This window comes from Ascidiella aspersa, chromosome 4 (genome assembly GCF_963924565.1).
Source record: "Ascidiella aspersa chromosome 4, kaAscAspe10.2, whole genome shotgun sequence".
NCBI classification, from domain to species: domain Eukaryota; kingdom Metazoa; phylum Chordata; class Ascidiacea; order Phlebobranchia; family Ascidiidae; genus Ascidiella; species Ascidiella aspersa.
In genome coordinates, this window is record NC_139450.1 from 1,139,379 (window position 1) to 1,159,650 (window position 20,272).

At 39.4% G+C, this 20,272-nt stretch overlaps 2 protein-coding genes across 2 annotated transcripts in view; one reads left to right on the top strand and one right to left on the bottom strand.

The window, feature by feature from the left end:
* Positions 1-20,272, top strand: part of LOC146146538 (dedicator of cytokinesis protein 9-like) — a 121,980-nt gene that overhangs the window by 35,887 nt on the left and 65,821 nt on the right. The gene's annotated exons all lie outside the window — the stretch shown is intronic.
* Positions 1,794-5,429, bottom strand: LOC146146539 (uncharacterized). The gene is made up of 2 exons (XM_083388358.1): positions 3,477-5,429; positions 1,794-2,931 (listed from the first exon to the last, which is right to left on the bottom strand). Exons 1-2 carry the CDS (start codon positions 5,358-5,360, stop codon positions 2,764-2,766), a joined length of 2,052 nt encoding a protein of 683 aa, XP_083244484.1. The 5' UTR covers positions 5,361-5,429; the 3' UTR covers positions 1,794-2,763.

The window sequence follows — 20,272 nt, forward strand, 5'->3', positions numbered from 1 at the left end:
TACAAATTGTTTAAACCTACAAATTTCGTTTGAAAAGTCTTTGCATTTTTTTTTCGTAAATTTGTGTGGCAACCCTGTTCTTTTAGCTGGACTATTTTGTTTTTCATTTAACAAACGTTGTGTGAATTGACGACTTAATGGTCTTAAGCACCATTTTTACCCGCAGTTGTGGAAGAAGGCCGATTGCTAAAGTGGGCCGTTGCAAATTGGCCATATAAGTTGGCTTGTTGAATGATTGATTGCTAATTTTCAGGCTTGACGCGAGAAAATTGCCAAAAAATCTTCTAAATTTAGATTTGCAGTTGAAGATGAATAATGCTGTTGTTTCGTTGGGTTTGGAGCGGTTATATGGTTGTTTTTATGTTGTTGCTTGCACCGAACAAGTTTTTTTCAAGGATAATCCCTACATCGGTTTAAATGAATTAAAAAGGCGATATGTGGTCTAGTATATTTCAAATTGTTTTGTGTTGTATTTGTTAATTTGGTCTTGAAGACTTTATGCTGTATATCAAAAATGTCGAGGGTACCTTTTGGTAATTATTTACTCACATCATATTTAATCCTGGTGTTAATCTATTGTTTATTTTCTAATTTGAAATATGCACTAAGTTTTCGCCATCTACAGACATATATTAAGCTGTACGTGGCTCTTCTGATATCGTTATAACAACTAAAACAGCCCAAACATCAGTGCACACAGGTTCTATGGGTGGAACAGACAACATACAGTAAACCAGTTTTGAAAGCCGTGGTCTAAACAAATTAGCATTTCGCTTTAAATGATTTTCGCGGTTAAATTTTCCTCTCAAGCCAAAAACTTGGATCGGGTATCGGTTCTGGTTCGATATTTTTCGACCCCCCCCCCTAATCACATTTGTACCCATACAAAGTGATTGTCACTGATACCACCCCAGTATCGCGCGAGTACCGATACCACTTAGAATATTGCCGATGAGAGAGCCGACATGAAATCGTTTGAAGGAAACGACCGGTCGAAGCAAATTGAAGATATTTCGCTTTGAATGATTTTGCGGTTAAATTTACGTCTCCAGCCTGCTGCTCAAATAGCAAAGGGTCGATACATCTTGTATGCTGGCTGCCTAATTGCCCCTAGTCATTACTACAACCGACATGACTCCCATTCCCACAAGATGTGATTAATTATACTGTTATTTGGCTCAATTTCTGTGGTTCTGTTTTATAAGTGTAAGTTTGCTATTTATAGATTTTACCTAATCTTGAAGATTTCCATAAATTACATAAGGTGTTGAGCGCCTATGCTTGCACACCGACTAAAAATAAATGTAACCCCCTTGTTTTTTCGTAATTTTCTGCAATTGATTTATGAGTTGACACTAGCACGTCTTAAAGTTTGATGGATCGTTTATTAATCGTTGATTTTCACCTGCCCACGTATGTCACATAACCCTACTTTAAATACCATTATATAACGTAATGACCTTGCATGTATAGATGATGTTACCCTTATTGTATATTTGGTTTGGAATTTATTTTTAGGGCCGAGTCATGCTACATTTTACCAGTAGCAACTACAACAACAAATCTATTCGCAAATTGTTTTGACAAATGTACTCAATTTAATGCGTTTTAAACTAGAAAATCTGCCATATTTTGGACAGATAACAGAGTGGGCTAAGTCGACTTTTATTTCGTATATGCCATTGCCTTTTTTAGTTTTTTTACTTTGACCGAATGAAGGACGGTTGTGCGAAAGCTTGACAAGAATTTAATGCAATTTGTTGTAGTATATATAGTGCCACCTGATTAATTAGAATTAGACAAATTAGGCCATTTATAAAGAAAGTAGGCTAAGTTATAACCATTAACTATTTTTCCGAGTGCCAAACATAACTGTGACCCTATTTCCAATCACATTCGTTTTTTATTGGGCAACAGAAAAGCACCGAATCTCTTAAACACGCTCGATAACCTTGACGCATAAAAAGATGCAGGCTGCCAGTCAACTTTAACACCTTGTTAGAAGCGAGGATGTGTACAACGCACATTGCAAAGCAAACTGTAATACTTGTGAGAGAACTTTCTTGCTGAACACAGGCACATACACCAAAAACAGTAACAAAAATAGAAATAATAAATAAAAAACATGGAAAGTTGTGAAAATACGACGTAGGTGTGCTTTGTGACGTGACAATAGGTCGTTCGCACCAGGCGAAAAACCGAAATGTTTGATGAAAACGAGTGTTTGTCGAAAATGTGCCACGATAATCGATGTTGGGCCTTTTAATGGCCACCTAATTTGGGCCTTGGCCGGCATTTAGTAAATGGCCATGTAAAACGACCAAATTGATGCGGGATATACCTTCTTTAAACGTGTGAGAGTGACATTGGATGCAAATGTCAGCGAAATGGAAATTGAACAAAATAAACGCGGAATAGAGAAGCAGTGGTTTATGGCGAGCTTTCATAACAAGGAAAGTGTTGATAAGAACTTATGAAAAAAAATATCCCAATAAGAGTCCTTACATTTATTAAACCACCTAGCAGTTACTGATATCGCATTATAAAATAAAGTTACTTTGTTAAGAAATTAATAGTTAACTCAAAAACAAAAAAGAAACTTAAAACAAAAAAGAAAAGTTCGCAAATTGAAGGCAATAAAAAACTGAAACAAGAACTGAATGCGTGAAAACGGTTTTGTGTGATGGCAAGACCACTTGGGAATCAACCCTGGGTCGCGCCTATCGTTGATTATGACGTCACAAAGTGGAGCTCGCGCGCTGGTCAGTCGTTTCCGGGCATCCCCATCATGGGTCCTCCACTCATGGAGCGGATGCGAGCAGCAGCTTCATCTGTGAGTCGGTTCGAAGTTGCTCCTTTGTAGAGAGAGTAGCTGACTGTTCCAGGATGCCGGTAGCGGATGTTGGCGAATGCTGCTGTCATGTCAATCGCCTGGGATGGAAGATTTGTAAAGTTGAGTTGGTTTAGCGGTTATAAAACTACCAGACTACGGAGCGTGAAAGAATATGTGAGGGTAGACTCTTTTGGCCCGCGACATATTTACTTAATGAAGTCAAAATACAGCTAATTAAGGATGTTCGATAGTTTTGATACCGATACCCTATAGTACTAATACCACCCTAGCACCGATACTACAGCCTGGTGTCGGTTATCGGCTGCGTCCCCAACAACCATTTATAGTAAATTACGTTCAATAAAATGTTTATCGTATGCAAATCCAAAATTTCGATAAAATTTGAAACTAAATTGAACATTTTAAAGCCCATTGTATATTTTGTTAAATATTTTTTTAACGTTCTCATATAAAAATATTTAAGTCTATAAAGTTCGTGTTTTAAAAAAATGAAAAAAAATATCCCAGGCCTTTTAAGCTCGTTCCTTTAAGCGATTTGTTAAGTCAAACCTAAACGGAAGAGCATACAGTTAATATAGCATTCCTTGCATCATATTTACTGAAACACTACCAAGTTTCTCACCTCGTCCAACTGTATTGAATATCCCGAGAATGTTGAGTAATGTGAAGGGCTGTGTCCGTAAGCAACTCCCTGCCTCAACCTCACCCACACTACATCTCCTCTCCTCAGAAGAAGGACAGCTGTCAGTGACGTAGTCTCAAACCTCGAGTCCTGGTTGGTTGCCGAGGAAACCATGACGTCATTGCGCATGAGGTGCACGTAGAGAGGACCGCTGCTCCTGCACCGGAGGATGTGAACGTGGAATACGTAGATTCCTCCTGCTGGGACAACGAAGCATCCGGTGTTCGATCTGTAAGCTTCCCCAGCGTTTGTGACAACGTGGTCGAAAGCTACTCCTCGATCGTTGCCCTTGAAGTTGCGGGAAAGTCCCGCCATGAAGGCTACCTTCTCTTCTTTGCAGCAATTTGATGAGGAAGAAGATGAAGATGACATCGTGTTAGTGCTCCTGGAGGTCGCAGCAGCTCCTCCTGAACTCGCCGGAGGTCCTGGTGGGCCTGGTTCTCCCTTAATAGATGCTCCTGGACTCCCGGTTTCCCCACTGGATCCCTTTTGTCCTTTCCTGCCTCTTCCTGGCTCCCCGTGTCTTCCGTTTGCTCCGTTGCGTCCCGGAGGACCCTTCATCCCACGATCACCTTTCATCCCTTGCTCTCCCTTCATCCCTGGAGGACCCTGTGATCCCTGACCTCCTTGTGATCCTGTTTCACCTCCTTCGCCTCCCAAAATTCCCTCACTGTTCACTCTAGGAGCCGGAGGACCTGGTGGACCCGGAGGTCCTCGTTGTCCTGGTTCTCCTGGGACTCCAGGCTCCCCGCTGAGCCCAGCTTCCCCTTTCGGACCTTGGACCGATCTTCCTGGAGGACCTGATGGGCCAGGCGGCCCGGGCAATCCAACTCCTGACTCCCCCGGTTGTCCTGGTTCCCCCTTGATGCTGGTTCCCGGAAGTCCGTCAATCCCATCCTTTCCAGAAGGTCCCGGAGGACCCACGACGCCGTCTCCAGGCTCCCCCTTAGGTCCTCTTGGTCCCGCAACCTCCCTCGTCACTTTGCTGGTTTCGATGTCGCTGGAATCGCGTCCTGGAGGACCCGGAGGACCCACAGGTCCGCTCATCCCCTTCATTCCTTGCTCCCCTTTTTCACCTTGAACCGAATCCCCTTGTTCCCCTTTGAACCCACGAACACCGGGACTTCCCCGCGACCCCTTTTCGCCCCTGGGGCCTGGCTGGCCGGATATAGTGGCACCGGATACCCTCAGCGCTTGGGTGTCGAAGGTTCCAGGGGGTCCGACAGGCCCCGGTGGTCCAGGTTGGCCATAATGAGATGTACCCGGCTCCCCTTTGTGTCCACGAGGTCCGCAATCTCCCTTTATTCCGACTCCGCTGAGTCCAGGGATGCCTTGAAGTCCCGGAGGACCTTGAATCCCTGGGAATCCAGCCTTTCCTGGAGGACCTGGCATCCCTGGAAATCCTGCGGGTCCCTGGAGTCCCGGAGGACCTTGTGATCCTGGTGGGCCGTGAGTGAGTCGGTTGATTGTTTGTAGAAGAAGATTGAGTTCTGATCCTCCAGCTCCTCCGCATCCACAGCATCCGCAACATCCGCAGTTGTGAGCGCAGTTTGATGAAGATGCGCATTCGCTTCCCGAATCCTGACAAGAGGAGCTCGTGGAACAATTGGATTCGCACTCCGGGTCCTCCGCTTTGTTCACCACCGCAACCTCTTCGCTCTTCTGATGAGTGATCTTCGTCTCGGTCCTCTGGTGGATGGAGGAGCTCTCCTGGCTCCTGTATCTGATCTGAGGAGAAATCAGCTTCTCGATTTTCCCGGATGCAAGGTTGCTAAGCAACAGGCAGCAACAAGTGAAGAGCAGGCTTCTTATGCCCACTGACATTTTGTAAAATTATATTTTCAGGAACAATTATAAATATCTGAAAAGCAAGATGAAAGGGTTATGTGTTTGTTAGCAATTCCTACAGAAAGACAAGGAATTGTAAAACATTTACAAGTACATCAAACATTAATGACGCGCGGTCCTATATAATGTATTTGTGGAATTACATTTGAAACATAATAGGTTTTCTAAAAACTTTGATAACCCTATACCATTCTTAAGAATTTATTGACATGTTAAATTTTATCCTCATTTTCTGTTTTAGAAATGCAAAAACACACAACAGCCTTTGCATTTTAGATACCTATTTAAAGCTAGCACTTTGTACTGTACACTATTTAATAACTATGTAAATAAAAAATGGCACAATAATCTCTTTCCCCCATTAAAATTTCGCCTTAAACGTCTTCTAAGTTTAAATACCCAGAAAAATAAACTTGGGACGACGTTTTTTCGAACTGCATAAGCTGTCTTTTCAATAGCCACGCTTCTACACCAAGTCTACACATTCCTCCGTTACAACTGACCACTGAATGCGCTTATGGAATGTAACCCGCATTTTATATCACACAAGGAGTGCTAGATGTCATCTTGTCACCACACCTTGAGCGCCTTTCTAGGCCGAAACATATCGGCTAACTTGAAACACGAAGTTCAATACACAGCCTTGTCTTGTATGGCTTAAACACAGCTTAATGTGTCACGCATATGTTCGAATGTCAAAATCTTCACTGACGCGTGTAACGTTGTTTGAATGTTACCAATATAACTGTTTGTTTACTTTCCAAGTTGAACGTTCGTTCAAGCTGTGTTAGTTTAATCTGCCGCGGTTTTTGTTCTACATATTGCTACAACGCACCTCGTCGTTACAAAGTCTAGGAATTTTACAAAGTATATTACACATGTCTAACTTGCCAAGCCGAGTCAAAGCCAAACTACACTGAGAGTGATCGAGATTCGATGCGGATGCATTACAAGCGATATTTCGATATCCTTGTACATTGGACAGCAGAGTGGGAATTTGGAATTTAAACAGCGTGTTATACCAAAGTAAAATATTAAAGTCTCGCGAGTTTTATTAAACCACGGTCTAAAAGCACTTCGAAGTTTGTTCCTAAACCAACAACAGTTGCGAGATCTTTGATTCAACAAAACTATCATGACACCGACACGCTGGATTCCAGTTAAACTCACTAGCCTGCACCTACAACATTTACTGGCATTTTGTGCAGCTTTTTCACTGTAACAAAGCGCCAAAAATTCCTTCGCATTTTATTAAACAGCACAGTTTATAGAACAATACAAAGGTTTTCGTAGCAATTGAGAGAAAAAACATATTCATGATTATTTTTGATTGAAATTGCCCTTTTTAAACGTGTTAATTTAACTAGTTTGAAAACCAGTTTCATAAGCGTCTATGTTTTAACTTCTAGGAGTTTAGCATCTCAAATGGTTGGACAACAATTCCAGCTTTCTTAACTTCCACATTGTACGCTGTAACTATGGAAGTACAGTCTGTTTCCTCAAACCTTGCCAAACCTACTGTACGGCTCGGTCTTGGGAGCGGAGCGCTTTTGGCCGATACACATAAATCCCCGTTTTATCTTTACTTCGTGATTCCCTGAGGGCGGAAACAATCCGATTGAACTGGCGAGTCAAGGAACATTGTATCTCCACGACCTTTGGCGCCCACAGTGTGAATCTGAACTCTTAAGGTTGCTGCCAGCAAGTTTGGCCTGTTCTTGCAATAAACCTTGTACAAGCGCATATTGGACATGGGAACGAGATAGTAAAGGTTGTTTCAATCCCTTCTTTAATTAATGTTCTTGCCTAAAGTTCAACCTTCACTTTCCTGAGTATATCTGTCTGCTCTTGGAAGATTGCAGGTCGATAATCTCGTTACGGGTTTTAAGACTTCGCCTGCGCAGTTATCTCACCCTAGCTGTTTCCTCTTGATTGGCGAATGTAAGAATAATTTACAGCACTTTTTGGGTATTTTGCACAACAAATTACTTTCTTTCTTTTCCGAAATTTGTTAGAAAATAATCTGTTCTTGACATTTATACAATTTTAAGTAATGGCTTTTCAACAATTTTCAAATACCTTTTGACATAATAGCAATTCTGCTAAAAAGCACATACTCTTATTTTACACCAAACTCGAAACATTCCACCTTCCAATGTCCATCTATATTTAGAGCACGTTTCAGCGATAAACTGATTTGAAGGCATGCAAGTATACCACGATTGTAATGTAACCTCACAAGCATGTATATCAATCTAAAAGAACGCGAAAGCGCACTTAAAAAGTCAGCTTAACACGACGATCTACATTCTACGATCTTAGCTATAGCGTCGCTTAAACCAAAAGATCGAAAACTTGCTAGATTCGCGCCGGAAAATCGCGCTCAATTCCCCGCAGATTAAATCCAGGCTCCTGGTGTGTCTAAGCCCCTTATTAAATCAGCACGTCGCGACGTAAACACGCCTAAAACCGGGTGATTTAAGCGACAAAAGCCACATGCTGTGCGTCTACACTTGTAGGACTTCTATCTGCTAACCTAACACCTGCAACTTGTTTTGTTAAAAAAATTCAATTTGTAGCTTCACATTTTTGCTCAGGGTTTTCGAAAATGCCCCATGCCAAGCAGATTGTAATCGTACAAATCCTGCGCACCTGTCCCGCGTTTGTCCACAAATTCCTCGCCAATTGTAAAAACGACGGCTCGTTGTAATGAAGGGCCGCTCGATTTTAATCGCGCTTGTACGTTTGCTCACCCTGGCTTGGACTAAATGCTAAAGTGTCCGCTGTTTGCAGTTTCAATTACCTTCCGCAACGAAAGGAAACCGGGTTTCGCAATTGTTCTCTCGCAACGCCGCCAAAACGCTACCGCTCGGGATAAAATAGCCGTCACTTGTGCGATATTTAACGATCTATTGACGCTTTTTGATATTATTTGCGCCCGAGCGTCTGACAATAAGGTTTTGTAACTGCTGCCAGTAGCTAACTTTTGCAGCTAAGTATTAAAAAGCGTGCCAACTATGGGCGGGGCTTGGCTAGACTGAGTCTTCTGGTATGTAGTAATAAAGTATAAAACACGATCATTTTAAACTAAACCACTTTTAAACTCTACCAAAAAAGAAAAGTATTCATTACTGTTAACCCAGGGTTGAACATCAACGCAGCTAATCTTGGTTATACAAGTTTGACACAAAAAAAAACATTTTTTCCTTACACATAACTGTTTCAATTCAAGTTTTTAATTAAATATTTTTGCATCACGCATCTAACACAGCGAAAAGCCTAATTTTGTGTTATTATGTGTGATAATAGCAACGATTCGCTTTTAATATTTGCATTTCGTCGTATAATTGAAAACGCGAGCAATATCCCGGCCAATATTAACGTGTTAGCTGCGAGTTATAGTGGAGCTGGTAACTGTGGCGATATGAGCGCACAAAAGGCCGATTCCTGCTCCGTCGGACACCAAGGCGCCTATTATACTTCGCACGTACATGGGGACCTAAAAGACAGTATTTGTGGCCGCCCAAAAGGAGCCGGCTCCTTATTTTAAACCCATGTTTTTGTGTCAATAAGTCTACAAAAAATGGCTTGATTACAAAATACGAATTGTACGTTTCAGTTGTTAGCCAATAATATTATGGAGTCATAATTTTCTTGCCATTTCTGTCAATCTGACACGAAAACAAGATAAAAAGTATTTTCCTCACTTGTTTTAAAGTGACTGAAACACACATCACACAATCTGCGATAACGATACTGCACACATATATAATACACAAGATGCCTTCGGAAAGGCTTACCGAAAAATGTCGGCTTAATCAGGACCTTGTGTGTTGTATTATAGCGGCCTTATTCAATGTACGAAGGTTTGAGAAAAAAGGCCCCTTATTCAATAAGCGGCCAATGGTTATCGATACGGCCTACAAGCTGGACTAATACAACGAATAGTGGCCTCGCTGACCCAATGACTGGCCCTTTGAGATCAAGTTGTGTCAATATTGACTCCCTGACCCGGAGATGTTGAACATTCATGCTCTAACCTGTTGATAAGCTAGCGAACAAACCAATGATCTTCAGCAGAATGGTCTAGCCAACCTAGCAATTCTGGTCAGACATTATTAAAAAACTAAAATATATATATATATATATATATTGGGATCTTTTAATAATGTCTGACCTGAATTGCTAGCTTTGCTAGATTATTCTTCTGTTACTGATCAGGAATTAAGGTCGGCATTTATCTTGCAAGGGTCAAGGTGATTTCCATTACCACATATCCAGTGCTACATTGACACAACGATATTCTTGTAAATATTTTAAAACATCACCTGATATTGACAACCGGTCTTTACAGCTCTAAAAATTAAATATGCATTGAATCTAATCTGTTTGATCCTACTGCGAATTTACCCTGTTGTAAATCTTTGTCACTTTTGCTAGTTTTAACAACAACATGTGTTAGCTGTTCAAATGATTTTGGTCGAAGTCCTACATCGTTATTCCTAGAAGTCGTGACAATGGACTTTGCTTCTTTACATAGTGACATAAACTATTTGATTCTCGTTAAATATTTTGAGCTTTAAACCTTAACGTGTAGCAACGTACAAACATTATTGTTGGAATACATCCGCCTCCAAATAATGTTTAACTGCCGGTAATGGCTTTCCGCATGAAATGCACCTTAATTTATTTTTAGCATCTCAAAACAATTTATTCTAAACGTTCAAAATACTGACTACTTCTATGGGCTTTGATACTCTTTCTACGTCTAACTATAACCTCCAACGATTATCTTAAGATTTATTCGAAACGTTCAAAAAGGCACTTACTTCAATGTGGGCTTAATTCATTCAACGACTTTAGCGTACTCACAGCACATACCTCACAAACTTGCGTTTCTGCCTTACTGATGACAGCTTTATTGAATATTGGGTTGAACCTACGACGTGAAAACGCACGGATAGACGCTTGGCATGCGAATGTGTAGGCGCAATACTCTTTATGGTCTTATACAACCTTTTCGCCTGCTCAAAACGCACAACTCTTCCTTTGTTAAAGCCCCACGCGTCTGACAACAACAAAAATATGTGTTTTCCGTCTAACCTGCGTCTGCTTGTCGGAACGTGTCTTGTCTGACCGAGAATCAGCGATTAGAATCGACGTTTGTGCCTTGGTTGGCGGTGTCAGCGATATTTTGGGCATTTTCGGTGTCGCTCATGGCATTTGGGAGGTTACAATGACAGGAATTTATGTTTGGGCACAAGCAAAACAAGAAAAAACATGGATTGTTTAGACAAATATTTGTTTAGATTTTATTATTTTTGTCCTGCTCACCGTAGTGTTGTTGTTACACCCGCCTTCCAAAGTTTTACAGTAGTTTTTACAACTTGTCAATCTTATCGAAAAAAGCCACTTTATAGGGCTGGATTAAAAACTACAATTCTTTTTTGACCATTCGTTAGTAGCTGTTTTCGATTTATAGGAATGTTTACAAACCAATTTCAAATAGCCATTGCTTGTTTCAGGCTCTATGCAAAAGAATATCAAAGCCCATACAGAAGTAGGTATCATTTTGAACGTTTCGAACATCTCTTTGTTCATTTTCCAAGAAAACTTCTGTATGGGCTTTGATATTCTTATTACGTCTTACTACAACCTCTAACCATTATGCTCCAAAGCCAGTGAAGCATTTTAATCTAATTTTGATATAAGGCGCAAGTTCGTTATGCGACCTTCTGTTGTATCTGGGCGTTAGACTCGTTAGTTTTACGATGACCGTCTAACGTGCGTAGGTTGGCATCCCAGTATGCGCCACATGCGTCAAGCAAGCTTTATAGCGCTTATGAGTAGATCGTATTACATCTACTCACGGGAGAAATTACGGTCTGTCGCTTTGGACTAAGTACTCGCTCACGTCCGCATTACTCGAATCATACGAGTTATTTAACAAAATGTGAATTAGAAACCAACTATCTCCAACATCTTTAGTGCGTTGTGGGTACATCAAAGCCCATATAGAAGTAGGTAACATTTTGTGAACATTTCGAATGTATCTTAATTCATGATATCTCTTTATAGATGTTTGAAATGAATGAAAAGATATTCAAAATCTTAAAATGTTACCTACTTCTGGATGGAATTTGATATTCTTACTAAGTGTATCTAAAACCTCCAGCCATTATGCTCCTAAATCTTACGTTTATTTTTTTACTTATTTTTTTGCCCTCTTTTCACTTATAAGACTCTAGAAAACCATTTTAGCGTTCAGAAAACATGTGAGCCCTCCTAACCGTTTCATTGACTTTGTTAGGTTTAAAGGTTCCTTGAAAAACAAGGACATTGTCCATTTTGGATTCTAAATCACCTCTTAAATATCCTGGACCTAGAAGTCTTGCGTCAATGGTTTTAAATTTAGTTTATGGTTGGTGTTGCTGTCTAAACAATGTATACGAGCTCTGTCTTACTCAGGAGCCTTTATAGTTCTCATCTCAGAACTGAGGTGATAAAACCCAGGGAGAAAAGTAACGAATTAAAACTTCAAAGTCATGGCGCGTCTGCATCCCATGAGACGAGCGGGATTATCGGGCCACTTCAACCACAAGCTTCCCGACGAATGCCTTGCGCTCATGCGGTGAAACGTACTTAGGTAAAGGCGCGTCAACTAATTAACAACTTTAGTGAGGCATGTATAAGCATAACGGGGATTCGGACAGACTTGACTTACCTTAAATTTCAAACTTGTGAATATATAAACACATTAATAGCAAAACGACATTATTAACCAAAGTTTTAAGCTGTTCAAATGCAAAATAAACTTATTAACAAATTAAAATATAAGGTGTTTTCTTGAAACTTGCGAAACTAATGTTATTTAAAAAAAATCTCTCATTTACCAAATTAATTTAAATTTAATATCTCCCCTTCATTAAATTCGCTTTCAAGTCTACTTTGCGTCACCTCCATTTATATTGCTTTACCGTCTTTACCTCCCATGGGGCCGACATATTTTCGTCCCCCCGCCGTCCTGTTTGGAAAACAAACAAGTTGTGACGTCACGAATCGTTGCGTGACGTCACGCATTGGCACGTGAACTTGGAGTTGATGCGGATGATAAACTCGAAGTATTTGTGGTTGTAATATATAGGCCTGGAGCTATTATAGCGATGCGAGGTTGATGAATGATTGTGGTTGAACTTGTGGACTGCAATGCACGTCACTTATGCAAGTCTATAGCGTACAATACACGCCAAGGTTTGGCGGGGTTGCTTGAATGCTTTACAGGTATTGCGCTCCTTGTTAACATTATTCCATCCCTTATTTAGTTTAATTCGCCTTTAAAATGCGATGTACCTTTTAAAACTTATGTATTTTTACATCATTTACAGTTGATAAATATTTACAATTCAGTTTTGCGTCTATTTTCACCTCCGCTAATGTTTAGAAGCAAGCTTGGTTAAAAGCTTATTAAATAATTCTTTCGAAAGAAACCTGGCGACTTAGAATTTACCGCCCACTGTGGATGGTTTGCTGCATATTTGACCCTTTTGATGTATTTGAGAAAAGAAAGGCGATTTTTAACGTGCAAACTTAGCAAATGCGGACTGCTGTAGTTTCTCTGTTTAAAAATCTAAAGAAAGCAGCCTTCGGTATCCTTGGTTGCCAACTATTTCACCTTTGTTCAGCGAGGAATTCTCCAACTTTAATATTGACTTTGGGTGGATCGGCCGCTTAATCCGCAGTAAAACTCGCCAGACAAACTTGTTTTGTTCACCGCAAAGGTTCCCCAACACTGACAATAGACCACTTTACATTAGAACTTTACAAGGCGCCAATTTTCAACGTTGGCACCGAAAAAGTGTAAAAATAGCAAAAAAAAACCTTTATGGGCTTAGCTAACACTTAGTTTTTTATCAAAAATATACAATTTTTATTTTATTGTATACATTGTGTTGCTAAGTTAAATAGCTTAATTTAATTTTCCTTTAATTTTTCCTTTTATTTTGTCGCTTTTTTGACGCTTGCTTACTTTTAATTCGAAAAAAGGGATAAAAAGTAAATTAAATGAAGTTTGTGAAAAATCGAGCCAAGCGCTTTTGAAGTGCAATTGCAAAGGCTAAATGTGGTCGTGACATTTACATTTCAAAGTTGCCCGGGACGTTTTTGACCCTAATCCGACGCTAGACGAGAGTTGCTTAGCCGGGCGAGACTTTGATCTTCAATGGATCCCCTGTTCACTAAAACATGCCAAAGTGATGTTTAGAGAGGCTTTAGAAACGCATTTTTTAGTGGCTACAATGGCTGTGGTGTTAGGAGGCATTTTGATAGGTTAGACACACTTACCACTTCAACTTTGATGTAACATTGAGTGTCTTGGTATGTGAAGAGATAAGAGCAAAAATATACACTTGTGTATATTACAACTGGTCAGTTCTGAAAGATGACAAAGTTTCAAAACTCATAGCTGCCTAATATAACTATTTAGGAAATAAAAACAGATAATTAAAACGATAAATAAATTAAATCAAACTCCACGCTATTTACAATATAAAATATTGCAGTCAATAAATTAGGAAAACGTTTTCAATATAACAACAAAGCTACAAAGCTTCGAAATATGACCAAACGATTTATAACCGTCTAATACTTTGTATATACTTTGGACTTTATAAGGGGAAGCTCTAAAAAAAGAAAACTGCCACTGTTGTATCCGGTGTAGAAAAAAGATTTCGCGTCAAGTGCAAAAATAACAACTCAAAAGGTTTTATTTTGAGCTTTTCAGTTGGTCGTGTTAAAATCTTTCGAGCCGGTGTTAAACTGAGCGTGAATCCCTAATCCCAAGCTGAATACTCTAGCGGCAAACCTCTATACAAGCCCCTCATTAACTTGAACGTCCCACCAACTATAATCTCACTCGAGCGCTCTCTCCACAGACAAGGGGGGTTTAAGACGCACAAAGGGGGGCAAATGGGTGCGAAATTATTTCCTGACGCCATATTGGATTTGAAATTGACCTTAAATCGAAATGAGACCCTTGTTGTTGACTAACAGAAAACATATTTTTTAGTAAACATTTTAAACCGAAGTTTAACCATTTTGCAGCGTTGATTAAATGTCGCAAAAACACTTGGAGTAACACAATCATGAAATACCAAAGACCATACAAAATTAGGCAATATTCTTGTGGAACAATAGTCAAAATACCAATGCTAATGTTTTTTAAAGCGTTTTCAGTCACGCTTAAGTTAGTTTAGGGTTCATTACAGCTGGCAAGACAATTATTTACCTTTTTAAAGTAAACATTTTGCGGCATATTTGATCAAAATGTGCCTGTAGTGCGTCGAAGAAATACCAAAGCCCGTCCAAAATGAAGCAATATTGTGTGAACATATAAAAATAAATATATTTCTTATTCAAAACACTCACACAATGCTTTAATATGGTATTTGGAATTTCATCCGAAATAAAACAAGGTTAGCATTGAACGAAATGTGCCAGCTTCCCTTAAAATACCGGTCCTTTCCCCCCCCCCCAAGCCGGCCCTTGAATAGCTCGTTAAACCTTTCAACGTTGTAATCCCGCATAGCGAGGTTTTGATTGACAGCTTGTGCTTGGCTGCAACGAATAACAGCAGTCTTTGTGCCTAGCAACGCAAATGTCAAGTTCCTGGCTCCAACCGCTGAAACCAGCGCCTTCCCGAGCTCATAAAAGCGATTCGTTCGCACTTCGATGACTTGTTTTTAATGGTTACGGGTTCGGCCGAAATATTTGGCCTCTTAAACCAGGCCGGCCCCTTTTTTAGCCTATTTAAGGCGATTTTTTAGCCTTATTGGATTTTTCCTTGAACTTACTAGAAATGCCGACGTTAGGGTTAGAATTACAACAATTTAAAACTTGTCAACAAAATCAGTATTTCGGCAAGACAGACATTGCTGGTTTACGTTAATAACCACTAAAAATGCGAACTTGTTGAAATCTTTCTTCCTCGGAATTATATAAAAGACGAAAATATAGGTGGCGGCTACATTTAAAGCGAGGCTCGAAAAATAATTTAGCAAATAGGACAATTTTGTAGTTGCCATACAAATTTGCCTTTATATCGCAAAAAAGGTGGGTGTTGTTAATTCCGCCGCTCCTAAATCTGTTGTCGTCTCTCTTTTAAACCTTACGCTAAAACGAGTAAAATGCTAAATTTAAGACTTTAGAGTTTATCATATGCATTTATGCGTTAAATGTTTGACCTCGGGTCAAAAATAATCCGCAAAAAATGTAAATATTTCACTATTAAGTGATTTCCTTCCATGAAGCGTGTAATGCTTCAATGCCACACTTTGTCAATGCAAGATCGCTAGAGGGTAAAGTAAATATTGTGCAAGCGGTTTTGGCGCAAATAACTCAAGCTGAAGTGCAAATAAGGCAGCTTAGGTGTATGTCATTCACACTGATGCATCTACACTCGGTCTTAAGGCGTACATCCCTACAAACAAACTGTGACAGCTAGGTATTTCCAGCTGTTGACAAAAACTCAATGTCGATAATTCGAATCCTTATCTATTTTATAAATTTATAATTTTATTTTTTATATATTTTTAATAATTTTTTTTAATTGCTACTTTTCGTAAAAACAAAATTTTTAACCCTCGCAAGTTGTACAGCGCGAAACGTTCTGGCGTAATAATCCTTTCCGTTCAAACTTTTTTAATTAACTTTAATATATCTGCATTTGGAGCTCATGGTATATTTAGTTTCTATGCAAAACCAAACTAAATTTGAAGCAATGGAATTATTTTATTATTAAGTTTAAACTAAAAATAAAAAAAAATAAAAAATTAAAAAAGGCTGAAAGATTAAGTTACCCCAGCCTAAGCTCGAAAAACCTACAGCGTCGCTGCCTTTAATCTAAGTACCAGCACATTGCTGCATTCAGCAAAATTACACGTTCATTTATTTGCCCAAGAAACTTGTCTCGTGCGTTTTGCAATCTTGCCATTGTGGCAATTGCTTTGTGTAATGTGAATGGAAACACCGACTTTATTGCCAGGATTTTTATGGACGCTCCTCTATATGAAGAAGCTAGACAAAGAAAACATGACTTTCGCTTTATTGCTAACCTGCTTGTACAAGAAACGTGATGGTAAATGTCAAGGGAATATTTATATCGCGGGTATATATGGCTATTTTCGCTTCTCTCATGAAATAGGTATAGGGCTTTAGACAAGTGGTTCTCTATTTGTGGGTAATTAGCCCCAAATAGGTCATTTTACAAGGTTAGGGGGGTAATTTTCACAATTATATTAGATGATATCTTTGAACTCTAAAATTAAAATGTTTAGAGCCTTACAGTTATTTAAATTCTTAACGTTCATTTGAATGCAAATTATACCTCAATTCTAGTGTTGTTTATTTAATAATTAAATGTAGGCTTTCACTTTGTAATGTTTTAAAGTAGGGTAAATACAATTAAGAGTACCGGAGCCAAAAGGTTCAATAACCACTACTTTTAAATGCCACGTAATTACTTTCCAAGCTTTATTAAACTCAGCAAATTTCCCTTTTCATTAATAAACATTGAAATGTATCTACGAACCACTGAAATCACTGCAAATATTAAAGGTTAACGCCCAATATTTTATGAAAAGAAATCATTTGTTCAACGCCCACCTTTTACAAGCTTTCAAATCATCACGAAATTTTATTGACTCAAAGAAACGAGCGATCGGCTAATTCCCTGGCGCTTACAAGGTCGAGATTTGAACGATCGTCTCATTATTTCTCGAGCTGCCATCAGCTGTTTTTGCGCGACGATAAATTGCCTCGAAATGCCAGCGAAGTTTACTGAGTGCCAGACAACAGACAATGTTGCGTACACAAGCGCGTGTGTGTGTGTATGTGTATGTGTGTGAAACTGTGCGTGTGCATGTGTGTGCGTGTGCGTGTGTGTGCGTGTGCGTGCGTGTGTGTGTGTGTGTGTGTGTGTGTGTGTGTGTGTGTGTGTGTACGCGTGTGTACATATCCCACATACCCCGTATGCCGGCCCAATATACAAGGGCCGACTGCGTCCATAAACCTTACAGCAGGGTTTATGGGGCTGGTTTGCACGGCATATTAAAAACATCAATTTCAGCTTTTACACCCGCAATTTTTATCCGATTTAATAACGTGTTTTCGCCTTTTGTCAGATTTCAGTCTTTTTATAGTAGGTCAAAAATAGGCCATCCTTTCGGTTTACATTTTTCATTAGCTCAATAAAAGGCCAACTCATCATTAAGTTCGGTTGTCAATTACCCTACCGATGTATGCATAGGGTTTCGACTTAACGATATAAGCTCCAGTCGATTGTTATGGCTTTTTCCGGTAAGGTTAACTTTGAGCGTGGAGCGATCCTCGTTGCGCTAGAGATGGCAGAATGTTTGCGCTTTGCGCGGATGTGGTGGCGCTAGGTACATTGTACACGCCCGCTGAACCTGGGGCGTTGTATTGGCAGGTGGGGCACATTTTGCGAAGTTTGAATACGAACCCTTGACTTTGTTCTTAGAAGATTCACGGTTATCAAAATTAAAAATAATTAACACTGTAATCACAACCAGTTTACTAAGATATGCAGCACACTTCGAGCATTCGGTGCCATTCACCCCGAAGAAGGCGATTTAAATAGGTTGCCGAAACGTTGGTTAATAATTGCAATTACGAGAGGAGGTGTTTTTGCATTATTATTCCTCTGCCTGGTAGCAACTGTTTATATATGTGCACACTTGTCTATGTTTATTTGATCCAACTATTTAAGTTCGATAAGTAAAATTATTTCTGGCGGGTTTTTGAAACCGTTTTAATTAAATAATAAATCCACTTCATGAGGAAGTTAAATTTTGTCCCTCAACAGGGCTCAAAATAAGCAAATATTAGCTCAAAAAAGCGGCCGAAATTAGACTAAAAACAGCAGAATCAACTGATTTTTCCAGCGTAGCCAGGATACGTTAAAAGCGATCCACGGGTTGTAGAGCGACCACAGCGAGCCAAACTTGTCAATTACCCCTTCCTTGTAAGGGAGGTGCGCCAAGCCGGTGTGTGCGATGCAAACATTTACCTGATTGCGCACCCCTAGACCCTACTTTGTCAACTTGGGGGCGGAAGCATTAATCTGGTGGCTTAAAACCACTTTGTTGAGGCGCCCAAGAAAGAATTCCCGGAATAAAGTTTTGCCTATCAACGTCGTAAAAAAAATTCGCGTTTGAAAACCAAAAAATTAAAATATAATAAAACGTATTAAATACAAAAAAATTGAAGCCCTAGAAAAATTCGAAAATAAGGCCTCGCCTAACTTACTCAAAACAATTTTGCGCTTGAAAAAATAAATTGTTTGGTGTAGAGACCATTGTTAATAAACTTTAAAATAAAAATGCACAAAATTTTAAAGCCCTACAACTTTTACACTGACTATCCGGCTATTTGGCTATCTCTCAAAAAGAAGCATTTTTCTGCCTTTAAATCGTTAACAAACTCCCGCCTACGAACCACTCACAAATTTCAAGCCCCGAAAAACACTAATACACTGAATAAAAAAAACAAAAAAAAAACAGAAATAACACTGAATCTTTAGCATAAAAACAACACGAACTAACTATATGCAAACTTATCCCCTAGCAATTCCAAAAATGCAACTATACATGTGTGTTAAATCCAGGGGCGTCGAAGCCTTATATATGCCGCCGAAAAAAGGCGCTTAACTACCAACTACCAGCATCAGCTGTACGTCAGTGCGTAGGTTGGTTGTGGGCACGGGACGCGACATTGGAGTATAAAGCAGCATGTTTGCCTTTGGTGGGTCTTTATACACGGACAAGGTACGCGACTGCGTAACAAGTTAAGTTGACCACCAATACCATCTCCCACCGCCGCAATTGACCGTAAAACCAACTATTTAGTGTTTCTGCTAGCCATTGTAGTTGCACTGGCAACATAGGGGTTTATGGCGCACGGCAACCGAATTGTGATATTGATTTTAAATTTTTGAAACGCTATCCATGTTGAGAAGGTACAATGGCAAAATAGATATACTTGGAAATCCTAACAAATATTTAGATACATATGGGTCTACCTAGTCGTAATAAGAATTTCATTTATACTGTCAAGGCGTCTTACGCTGGTTCCGTAAATTTATCAACTTTTTAAACCAAAAATATAACCTTAACTTTATATGTCCAAAAAGAACCACAAATGTTAAAAACCATCTAAAACAAATTTATTAAAACTCAGAAAACTACAATTACGCAAAAACGGCATCATTAGTTCTGCTTAAAACCAGCCTTGCAATAAACGATAAAAATAAATATACGATGATTGTTATTAACTTAACCTCACAGCGTTCTAAACTGGGTATAAAAAATTATTTCCTGGATTATGTAATCTTGTGTAAAAGCGTTATGTTACTCGCATCTACCTGAGCGCTGAAGTCACGTCAGCGTTTCATCGCCTTCCACTTGTATTTATACGAGCCTTGCCTTTTTCCTTTCACTCTCAACTCACAATCCCCACTTTCTCTCTCTCTCTCTGCAAAGAAATGTTTGTTTGACTTGACTTCTGAGGTTTTATGCCCCCACACATAACTGAAGCACAGCGAGTACACGGGAATGTGAATTCTAAATTAAGTTCTAAGCTAATACGACGAAAAATGGATGTTTCCACACGCAACAACATTACTAGAGCCCTGGAGAACCGGAATTCAAACCCTGAATTAAGTCGGTGGACTTTAAATTTGCAAAACGCTTTGGGTATGCTTTAACCATAAGTAGTGTGGAGAGCTTTAATCAGTTGAGTTTGTATAAATTATACAAAATTAAAGTGTGCAAAAAATTGCTTAACATAGGCCGAGGTACCAACCAAAATGTCTCTTT

Coding starts and splice junctions, on each gene's coding strand:
- LOC146146539 (XM_083388358.1), bottom strand. CDS start 5,360: ATGTCAGTGGGCATAAGAAGCCTGCTCTTCACTTGTTGCTGCCTGTTG. Junction 2,932..3,476: donor ATTCAATACAGTTGGACGAG/GTGAGAAACTTG, acceptor CTTCCATCCCAG/GCGATTGACATGACAGCAGC.